The sequence below is a fragment of the Lissotriton vulgaris genome, chromosome 6 (assembly GCF_964263255.1).
Source record: "Lissotriton vulgaris chromosome 6, aLisVul1.2, whole genome shotgun sequence".
NCBI classification, from domain to species: domain Eukaryota; kingdom Metazoa; phylum Chordata; class Amphibia; order Caudata; family Salamandridae; genus Lissotriton; species Lissotriton vulgaris.
The window spans coordinates 697060634-697072663 of record NC_141694.1 but is presented as its reverse complement, the minus strand read 5'-3'; the positions used below and the strand labels follow the sequence as shown (position 1 = coordinate 697072663).

Genomic DNA, 12030 nt, shown 5'->3' with positions numbered 1-12030 from the left:
GGCGCATGGTTAGAGGAGCAGGATGTACGAATTCATACTGCAAGAACTTCTGAGTCTGCAAAGAGGAATCAAAAATTATTATGACATCCGGGGATGTCAAGGACATGGCCCATTGTATCCACCGTGGGTGCAAAGCCTTAGAGTTGGGTACACTGGCTTTTGTCACTGCCTCCAAGGCAGGATACGGTGTAACTATCAAAATGCGCTTTCCCTGCGGCAGTGCACGTTCCTTAAGAATTTAGATTCTAGAAGATCAGCCTGCAAAGATTGCAAGATGGCTGAATGTTCAGGCAGCCAGCACAATTTGGAGAAAGTTGGTTGTATCAAAGCGTAAAGAGGCTTGATACGCTGGGCATATTCGGGAATATAAGTACGCCAGAAATTCAAAAAGCCCAGTAAAGACTGTAGTTTTTTCAATGTTGTGGGAGCTCGCAAAAGTGCACATTTCTCCAGGAAGTGAGGAGCTAAACCTCGACCTTCATTGTTGAGCTCGTAGTCCAGGAACAACACTATGTACTCCGCAATGTGACTTTTTGCAAAGTTGAATTTATGGCCAAAATCCGCAAAACAGCAAATTATGCGGTCTACACGGCACAGATGTGGCCATAATTAGTCGTCTGTGAGATAGATGTCATCCACATACGAACATGCATCTGTGTCGATCCCCTCCAAGAGCGAGACAAGGCGAGCGGCAAAGACGCCTGGACTATTCTTATAGCCCATGGCCAAACGGCAAAATTGGCGTTGTTTGCCACCACTGGTAAAAGCTGTTCATTGACTACTAAGAGGGGACAGATTGTGGGCAAAAAAAACATTGCATATGTCAAGTGTGGTTTTGAACCTCTTACGCACAAGACTATCCACAAGAGCTGAACAGTGAGTGTTCTGTACCGCACACATATGACAATGGGAGTTTAAGTGGCGGTAATCCAATACCAAATGGTACAAGCCACCCGGCTTGGTCACAGTAAAAAGAGGGTTATTGATTGGAGACACAGACGTTTCTATTACACCTTGATATTCCAACTGTTCAAGGATTTCTGCAGTGTAAGCTATCGCTTCACGCTGCATGGGATATTGGGGTTGAGGCTGTGGCATTGACCGCAAAGGAATCTCATGTCGAGGGGAAAATTTGTTCCACCCACAATGAGTACGGTACAAAGCTGCGCTAGCGCCTTAGCTTAATCTTCTGCAAAATGCAGCGCTTGCTCTTTCGGCACCGTGTGCGCGAAATTAGGGAGGATTACCTCCTCCCCCTGGGGAGCAGCTAAGACAAGGTATGGGGGCCAGTCGACCTCGGCCAACAAAATATCATAGGTAGTAGTTAGATTTTCCCAAAACACCCCTTTTATGATATGTTCTATGTCACTTTCAATTATGAAGACAATTTCATAAAGTCTTTCAGGGGGAGCCACTCTAGTGTCAGCTGTCTCAACTACAACGAAAGTGTCAGACGCTGTCACCTTCAGTAGTGGACGCAACACCTCTCGAATTATGGTAATCTCCGCCGCGCTGTCCAACAGTGTCAGAGCCCATGTCAGATTCTGAAGCTGCATTCTCACTATCTCTGGCATATCTCGCTGTTCCTGCAGCAACTTTTTTCTTCTGAAACTGGGGCCTTTGACGCAGTGACTTGTCCTGCTTGCCTTTTCCGTCAGCCTTACGAGGCTGCTCACAGCTCTGTTGGGCACCTTGTCCTCTTCCGCCGCCTCCTCCACAGGTGGGTGAGGCTGATGTTTCCTGCAAAGAGCGAGGTTAACGATGTTCAGGAACCTGAAATCTATCAGGTGACTTAATTGTAGTGCGATCGCGCAACTCATATGTACGCTGAGTAGAAGCCGGTGTAGGTGAAGTAGGACGGGACCCCTGTTTCTGTTGCTGTTTCCCCTGTTTCTTGTTCTTATTGCATTTTGTTTCAGAACTTTCTGGCGGTCATCTTTATCAGACGACGCTTGCAGAGTTTGCTGCTGTGTTTGTTTTTTAGCAAAAGGCTTAACAGCTAAACTATTACGGCCAATGGTCTTAAAACCCTCCGTAATAATTCTCGGTAACTGATGGGGTTTCTCGGCCTCTGGAATATCGCGCAAAGCATTAAACACCTGGAAACTCACTGCATCCCCCTTAACATATGCAAGGACGAGATGGCGAACCATGTCAAACGCCCCCACGAGTCGCATCCCCAATTCCACAGCCGCCTCCGGTCCATGTTCATCATGAACACGCTTAATGATGGAGGGCACGGAAGCCATTGACGGGGTAACGAAGCACCTAGTATAGACTGCCGCAAAAATCACACTCCAAGTGGTACAGTCATTTTACGTCCGGCACTAAGTCTTTCTGCAAACTAATAGTAAGGATCCTGTGTTTCTCCACAGGAGTAGTATTCGGGAATACAGCCTCCAGTTGGTCAAATTGTTCGGCAAGCCAGAAAGGCATCTCATCCTTATCCTGGGGACGCTTGCCCATAACCGCATTAACCATAACGGGACTAAGCGGCCCAACTGGATGCGCCGCACCCCCCGGGGCCCCACCCGGGAAGTTGCAGGAAATATAATGAATTAGACCCCTTATCACTGCCACCGCAGAGATATAAAGAAGCTTTAATTTAACAGCTGTACACCGCGCCGCATTAGGGTGTGGTGTGTAACCCGCTAAAACAGGCCAGGAAGCGCCTGCAATTGACAACGGTCCCATTCTGACCACCTTCAAACTGTGGGGAAGGGTGCCATTAAAACAAACAGCATGTTGCCAAACAGAAATTAGAACTTCCTGTGTCTGATACTGAGCGTACTCTACAGGTACGGCAGCTGGAGTGTAAGTGTGAAAAACACCAGTATTAGCATCGACCGCAGGAAACGTAACCCATGAGTAAAACAACTCAAACGGGTACGCTGCATCAGCAGATACAACAAAAACCACTGCCTGGCCCTCCAAAGAGACTTGGAAATCCTGCAAATGATTGCGCACAGCCAAACCACTGTGAACTGGGATATCCACCGGGGCCATATCGACACAGTGAAAGAGAAGTACAATGCAAGTGAAAAGCATAACTGGGTAGTAATTCTATACAAAACTGTTTTATATTATCAAGCTTGAAAAGACCTATGTAACTATAGGTAGGTTTATCAGTCACCACTGTCAACCAGAAACAATAGTGAGGGGGTTGTGGACTGATATAAGAACTACTCGAGAGTCTCACAATAAGACCACTACGTTAGGTGCGCCATGTTGCAAGGATCCTGCTCATACACAGAACTGTACACAGAGACCCAGGACATCAGTGAATTGTGATGTACCAGAAACTCACCTCAGTACCTAGAAAAATCCCAACCAGCTAGCATCAGTGTCACATTAGCTCTTCGTCTTATAGCAAAGTAACCAATGATTAGACAACCTAGAACATGCGACTTAGGACAAACTCAGGAATGGTGGGAAGTTAGAACACCTTTTCGTTATACTCTCATACCAGTCCACAACAGGAGTAAATAAGAGACACGGGTAAGGTTTAAATATTTATTTAACAACGTGATCTAGGGTGCAGTATCTTAGCCAACATAAGCAGACATATGATTAGAAATAATATGGTCAGCATTGTTACAATTCCATAAAATACAAAAGGAGACATCATAATATAATGATGGTGAAAACAGGTCTTATAGCACCTAGTTTTAACACCCTCCCTATATAGAAATATGCTTATAAACTAAAGAAGGTCTCTTAGGCTTGTTTGGGGGACCCCATTACCTTTCCGCTCAGTAAGAGTAAATCACATCAGGATCAGCCTAATCTCCCTGCATCCCTGGAAACGGAAAATCTTCCAAGTTTGTGAAATCATGGCAACTGTGCCATAATAAAGGCGCCAAAATCTCAGTTGGCTCACAGCTGCCAAATTGTTGTGTCTGAAAAGCGTTACTCGATCACATCGAACAAGAGCTATCTTGTTATGATAACCTTGACGGCTTCAGCACTCACTATGCAGACTAGCGGCACGATGTAAGTCTAGAGATGTCAAAAACAAACCTTTTCTCATGTGTAGACCTTCACGAAGCCTAACATACAAAAACAGCTACATGCAGTTTTGTGTGTAAAAGGTCAAAATGGTGTTTAAACTTCTAATAAGCCATGCTAACATAACATGAGTGCAAAGCAGGCCTTATGCCACACTACACTCTGAGTGGAGCACTGCTCATTATCAGGTTCTGCTATCTGCAGCCCAATAATGTAAAATAAACCAATCCTTTTCTTAACTTTAACATGACAACTGAAACATTTATTGCAGTTCTTAAAATGGACTCATGCCTAGAAGCTACTCTGAAGGCTTCACCCACAATGAAGACACCTGAGGTAAAGCATCTCAAACTACTGCCTAATATATGAATGGGATAGCAGCAAAAAAGGCAGGCCCTGCTGCAGTTAGCCATTAATGGCAGTCCAGTATTGAAAAGATATAACTGTGTGGTCTCCAATGCCCACTGTTGTCCCTTACTCTTCTTTACGGACCACATGTGAGGTTTGAGAGCCTCACTGGGGTTTGTGTTCTTTTTGTTATGCTACACATGGGATAACACTGCTCTCATAATAGGAAATAGTGCCTGAAGGTCTTTCATGTTCTGGTTATTGCTATAAAGTTCATTCGTATATTTATAGAATCTGGTCCTGCCTAAACGGGTATTGATTAAGAATAGAGATCAGGAGGCTTAAAAGCACTCTAGAAGTAAGCAAATCTTTGTAGCCATACCCATACCCATACCCATACCCATAAAAATACCTCTGACTATACTTCTGAGGCAAAGATGAAACACCAATAAATGAATGGCGAAATAGCTTATGGAAGTTAAATGCTCATAAAGAAAGAAGGAAGCAAAGGAAAGAAGAGAGAGAAAAAAAGCAAGAAAGAGAAAATAAAGGATAAGAAGGGAAGAAAATAAATGTGAAGGAGAAAAGGTATAAAAGGAAAGAAAATTGAAGATTAGAGAGAGAATGAGGAAGGAACAGAGGTGAGATGAAAAGTAAAGTGGGAGAAAGGGAGAGAGAAGAACATATGGAGGGTTCAGGAGAAATTAAGAAAAAAGGAAGGAATGAAGAAAAGGAAGGAAAGGAAGAGGAGAAAAATAAAGGAAACAAGGCACAAAGGGATGAAACAAAGAGAAGAAAGAGAAAAGAGGAACAAAGGAATTAAGAAAAATAATGAAGGAACAATGTAGACAAATCGGAAAGGAAAGAACGACCAAAGAAGAGAAATTAAAGAAAGTTAAAAAAAGAGGGATAAACAAGGAAAGGAGAAAAATAAAGAGTAAGTGAAAGAAGTGTAGGAAGAAAAAGAGCAGGTTTGAGCAAGACAGGAATAAATAGAGAAGAGTATGAAAGCAAGAACAAACAAGGGAGTGAGAGACAAACCATAGAATGAAATGAGGGAGAAAGCATGAAAGAGCAAAAGAAAAAACCAAGAAGAAAGAAAAAGAAAGAAATATGACAGAAAAGGAATGAAAATGAGAGAAAATTCAAGAAATGGGGCAACAGAAGATAAAGAAACACAAAACTAAAAATTGTTTTACTGCCATTGACTTTAAGGAAATAAACGTCTGACTAAGACTCAACACAATGGATGCAATATTTTTTCCTGGGTGAAGGTTTCAAATAGTGTGCTCTGATGCGAGGCATTTATCTATTGTTTATTTTAGGCTCCTCATAAAGCAGCAGGGCAATATTTTTTATTTATGAAGAAGTTGGGCTGCATGTTGCTCCCGCAGGGTCACCTTTCTTAGCTAGACAGCTGCATACTCCAGAGCTGGATTTACTGCAGTGCACTACTCAAGGACAGTTTGTGAGTTACTGTTAGCTCACAATCGACCTGTTGGAGACTCTTGGCTTATCAATCAATTAGTCAATCAGTATTTATGAAGTGCAGCAAATCAACCGATAGGGTAACCAGGCACTTGCAGGTTCTGGAGGCTTATTCGAACAGCAAGGTCTTGAGGGCCATTCGGAATTCCTGAAGTGATGTGAGTAATGAGTGCAGAGAGGTGGGTCGTTGCTGCAATTTGGGAGAAGCCGCGTCCTCCACTTTTGCATTGGTAGATGCAGAGATTATGGGCAAGTGAAAGGGAGGCGGAGCGTACTCTTCTCAATGGTTGGTGGAAGTTCCGGCATTGGTTAATGTAGGCAGATCCTTGGTTGTGTAGAGCCTTGTGTGCATGGGTCAGCAGCTTGAATTGGCATCTCTTTTGTATGGGGGGGCCAGTCGAATTTCCTAAGTTGGGGTGTGATGTGGGTACTACTGGGAAGGTCAGGGATAAGACTGGCTGTAGAATTCTGTATGGTCTAAAGTCTCTGTAGAAGGTGTGCGCTAATTCCCTACTTAGAGGACATTGCCAAAGTCCAGTCGGCTGATGATGAGGGCTTGTGTCATGGTGTGTCTCATGTGTAGAGGTGGCCACTTGAAGATGTTAAGTAGCATGCACAGAGCGAGGGTAACCTAAGTGCAGAAGCACCTGTAATGTTAAAGAGGCATTTAATATGCACAAAGATTTTGATGATTACCATTAATATTCAAAAGTTAAACACATCATTTTTGAAAACATCATGACTATACAAAAATAATAAATAAGAATGGGCCCATCTGCCATAAGCCTCTCAGATTAATCTCCTTGAGGAGGCCTCTAGGTGATGTTTTCTTGGGCAAATATTATTTCACGTGTAAATTTCAGGTTAAGACGAAGTACTTTCCGAGATAAAATTATTCTCTCATAAATAGCTGTGAGAACAAGTTTCAACTCTACACTGCACCTAATGGTTGTATCCTTGAATAATCCTTAAATGATCATTGTAGAATCATTGTATAATCAGGTAAGAGTGGATTAAAAAGTCATGGAAAATGGAGAGTCATTGGTTCAAACTGGTTCGCTGTTACCTCCACGCAGCGCTAGATGACATGTTGAATTGGGTGATCAGGTAGAAGGGGAAAGGAATGGAAGCCTTGAAGAGGTGAACGTAATAACGCACTACAATCAAAAGATATGCCACTTAACATTGGTGTACCTGATAAAGGCCTATCTTGATCAAGGTCGGACTGACCATTTGTGCCATTGGTGATTCCTCTGGTGGGCTGAAGCCTTTGGGAGGCGGTTTGTGAACTGTAATGGCTGCTGCTGTTGCCTCTGTCACTTTATTGCAGCAGGCACAATGGGGGGTGTCAAAAGATGGAAAGAGAGGCAAAGGTCAAGGGAAGAATGCAGGAAGAAAGAGGATAAAGCGAAAGAGAGAGAGAGAGGGATTGGAAAAGGAGAGAACCAGAAACTAGATAGATGGAAAGAGATGAGTTGTTAAGAACGGGGGCTAATTTGAATGTATTGACAAGGCTGCTTTTTCTTCCTAGTCCACCTGTGATCTAGAAATCTAGTCAGCATTGACCTTGAGTTCTCCAGATGTGGTTAATTTCCTAAATACTTACTGGAACTTCTGAGCTTTGAGAAATAGAAAATTTGTAACCAAAATGCTGACCCTAAATGAGAAAGGTGTAAGAAGGGGATCTGAATTTATTGGAAGTGAGGATTTGTCAGATTTTGCACTAACCATATGCACAACATCCATCGGAAGCAATATTCTTTTCTGTCTCTCAACGTCCCCCCACTAGTAGCTCCATATACTAGAACATGAGAGCCAGTGGCAGAAGTGAGATGAGAGAGAAAATGGACACAGGATTCCAATACTGCCTTGTCATGGTAGGCTGCAGGATGTAGTGGATCGCTACAAGTCAAAGAGACACCTTAAGTAAATAAATATTTGAACACTGAACACAACTGTAAATTTGAAATATATACTTCGGTAATATCTATTCGTAAGCAACTATCTTTGCTTTGACAGGTTATTGGAAGTTGCTGAAAACTAAAGATAAAACATCACAAATATTTTTAAGTCCATCCATCCATTCAATTGCTAAAACATCATTCACTATCTTAGAATTACTACCTAAAGCTGTGTCAATGTATTCGTTCTTGTGGAAGATGAAAATAGTTGTTACTTGACTAATGTTTATTTGTGATTCCCTTCACTTTAAACATATACACATATTGGAATTACAATATTACCCACTTATGCATTAACATTTATATACATATGAAAATATATTTTCAATTCAATTCAGTCTTGTTCCATCACAAGAACCTTAGCAGAATATATACCACGTTCAAACAAATGTGCAAAATAGTTCAAAGTTGTAATTCAGATCATACATGATGTTTCCATAAGCCAAATGCCCATACTCTAATTTTTGAGGAACTAGAGGCCTTGGTTCTTGAAAACTAACATCCATGTAGCGTTATCTGGCTGCAGCAACAATGTATCACAATTTTGCTAGCAAGGACCCCACTCACCAGGAGTGACGTTATACCTGAAGATCAGAGGTGGATTTCATTTTTCTAGACAAGCGAGAAACTATGGCCTACTGGGAGTACCAAGTTCACTGCCACTGTCTTGACCACAAATCTTTCATTGCTGGATGGTCCTCTGCTAGATGCTCTCAAGGTAATACTTCCTCTCACAAAAACCTGACCTGTAAGTAAGCAACACTTCTTGTCCCACCTCCTGACTGGAATTAAGTTTTTCAAAAAGACAATACCATCAGTTTAACTCTTCCATCAATAGTGGTAAGACAGTGGTAAGACAATTATTTGTAAATTCCAGTTGTAAAGGGACTTGTATAAAATGGTTGTGTCTTTAAATGTTTTAGAAATATATTTTACACCTATGTACTGTGTGGTTTAACTGTAAATAAACTATAATTTGGTTTTGAAATATTGCACACTAATTTTGCTGTCACTTAATTTTTTTGTAGCGTGTGTGCTTGGGGATTCTGAACTATTTTCGATCTATTGAGCGAACTCTGACTATTAGTATCTCTGGACTCACCTTAAATGCTGGACACCTCGAGTCCACCATCGGAGAAGAGCCCTGCTGGGTGAATGCAGCGCGTGGGGGCTCTGGTACTTCTAAGGGACTTGGATCTCACCACTACATGCACCACACACCTGCTGACTACCAAGTAATTTTAATATTACTTATTTTTTAGTTGTTTTAATGTTATTGGGTTTCTTAGTTGTATTTGATTCCTCATGCCACTTCCCAAGGATATTAGTGTGCTCTGTAGTGTGTTAATGCATGAATTTGAATGGATCAGCAGAGACGTAAATATGACACCAGTAATTTTACTAAAGCCAAAGCATAGAGGACAATGCTAAATCAAGGTTCACAACTCCGACTCCCTGTTTTATGGTATTTTTTTTACATTTCCATCTGTATATATCCAAATTTATTTTTTGCCCATCTTATCAGTATCTATCCAAATTTATTTTGTGTTATGTCAATAAATTAAGTTGTAAAATGGTATATTTACACATTTATGTAACTAATAAATGTGCACTCATACTTTGACGACAGTTGTGTTTTAGCAAATTAAGCAGCCAAATATTACATGACAATACACCCACAGGTAAATATTTGCATTATACTACAAATAGATGCTGACATATATCGGTATTTAAGGAAATCTTATCCTGTTTTGTTTAACTCCACATGCCATTTTTCTGCTCAGCTGTTGATCTGGAATTGATCAAAGGCACAATGGAAATTCATTCAAAAGAACTCCATGTTTCTTCATTTTTCCATTTTTTTTTAAAATAAATACAGTCAGAAAACATACTGTGATCTGTCTATATTTATCAGTAAAAATCAGCACAAATGCACTATTACTACAGCACTCGGTGGAATAGCTTAAAATTTATGGTGATACAAGTTCTAAACATTTTGGTTGTTAGGGGTCCTAGACTCAGTCATTCAGACAGTTTACTCCTCTCCCGAGAAGTCCCTCTTGTTAACCCATTAGCATGCTTTCTTAAATCATATCGGAATGTTAAATCATTAGCACTCTACTCTAAAAGTAAACACCCAGAGTGAATTAAAATATGTACATTGTTCAAGAATGGTTGGGTTTGCTATTTATTATAGGGTCATGGATTGGCATTTTGCATTATGCTTTTATGAACATATTGAAATAAATATTCCAAAACAACTGAAACATTAGGATTACTTAATGAAGGGAACTGGAAGTCAAGGTGCAAAGATGCGTGTTCTCACAATATAACATATGTGATTAATAATAATGGTCTTAGGAAATTCTTTAAGGAAACAACTAAGTGTGTTCTGTATGCGCTATAATGGGGTATGTGGGTGATGATCCTAAAATCAGTCTGTGGAATGGTCTGAGTTTTTCCCCCAGTAGTTTGTTCTTTCTCTACCTCTTGTCAATTGATAAAGAAAACAAAAGGATATTACCGTTTTACTAGACTAGCTGTTTATTTAGATGTCTGGTGTTTATTTTTGCTATTAGTTGACTGTATTTTATGTTGCCTCATTTTAATATGCAGGGATATTTATTATGGTGAAAAACCATCATTCCGGGATATTGGTCTGTAGGGTTATGTGTATCAGTCTGTCTTTATTTGTTGAAGAGTCCCAGCTACATAAAATATTAATGGACTGGTTATGAGTCTCTATGACAGAGGTTCAGTTTGTCCTTGTGGTGAGGAAACCTCCTCTGTCACACCGGTGGAGGAAGGTCTGCGGTATTCAGAAATTCCAACCATGGCAGCGGATGTCTTTACCTGCGGATGAGTCCAGCTGCCATGGCAGAAACTGCCTGGGTCCCATCTCTTTAACACCTGTGCGGCATGACAGAATTACCACCACTACACACAAGTACTGGAAATTTATTGATAAAACTGGGATTCTTCTTACTATCACAACTGTCCATGCTCTGTTTACGGTTGTGTTTCAGAATGCAGCGGACAACTCTCTGCAGTTCTATGCAAGACTGCCATGGTTTACATAGCATTAATGCATGAAGGAGGTGCAGTTGAATGTGGTGGCGGACTAACAAGCCTAAGTTTAATAGTTTTACAATATTTTTAGTAACAAATCGACCTCTTGGATGATATTCCTTGCTGTTCTGGCTCCACCATCGAGAAATTTGCCTTATTTTTAATTTGTTTTATTTTTTCTCTCTTTTGAGTGCTTTATGGTGTACTCACATGCCTATTTTTTATAAAGCATAAGATGTGAACAATATGATGTGCGGTTGGGACAATGAGTGTTTAAAAGCCTAGTGTGAGTCATGTGACTGGTACACTTTGACTTAAACCATTGTTTACTCAAAAAAAAAAATCATATTGATTCTGGTCAACGGGGCTTGGTGAAGTTCAACATGTGTATAGTTTTTACTCCATTTAGGATTAAATCAATTGTTTTAGATTTTCAAGAAACAAATAACAATACCACTAGCCTACATTCACCGGCCGACGAGCAACAAATGGGTGTAAATGTCGAATGGGAGAATATTAATCCAAGGGATTAAGAAAATAAAGGGAGAGTGGGAGAAAGGTAGCAGGAAAGGAGAGGGAATGAAAATAGAAGAATGGATGTGTGTAGTCAGTAATATGGAAGGTCGCCTCCAATAGCTTCTTTAGATCGCAAAGAGATGACACTGTATCCGGCGTGCCCATAGTAAGGCAGAGTACCTGTAGGTATCTCGAGCTTGAGAGTTCTCGGAAAGTGTTGACAAACAATTTCAGACACAGCTGCCTTCAGATTAAGGAACAAAAGAATTCCCAGGAGTGTTTTATTTTAATCTTATTTTAAATGTGGTTTTATCAGTAACCAATTTTAATCATTTGTAAACATTAGGAAACAATGAGATTAATAATTTATTGTCATAATTGGTAATCAAATTCACTGATGTTTTTTAAAAATTGTTCTGTATTGTATCTTGCCTTTTATGATTTTAACAAAAATCGAATAAAGTGTATTTTGACCGACTGACTGAATTTCAGACACAGACCCTAGGTTTTCTCAAAGGCGTGAATAGTGTGTTCCACAATGGAGGTCAACTTCTCCATAGTTTTACTCCATTTGGGCATTATATTCCAAAGGCTCCTGCTCATAAATAAGGAACTGGATATCTGTAGTCCATTTCCTGCA

General features: G+C 40.6%; 1 protein-coding gene across 1 annotated transcript in view; it reads left to right on the top strand.

Moving 5' to 3' along the window:
• LOC147707857 (uncharacterized) overlaps positions 1 to 12030 on the top strand; it is a 910329-nt gene that overhangs the window by 256132 nt on the left and 642167 nt on the right. Inside the window, exon 14 of the mRNA XM_086925682.1 lies at positions 8834 to 9040. Within this exon, the coding sequence (XP_086781808.1) occupies positions 8834 to 9040 (207 nt within the window). The remainder of the gene's footprint in view (positions 1 to 8833; positions 9041 to 12030) is intronic.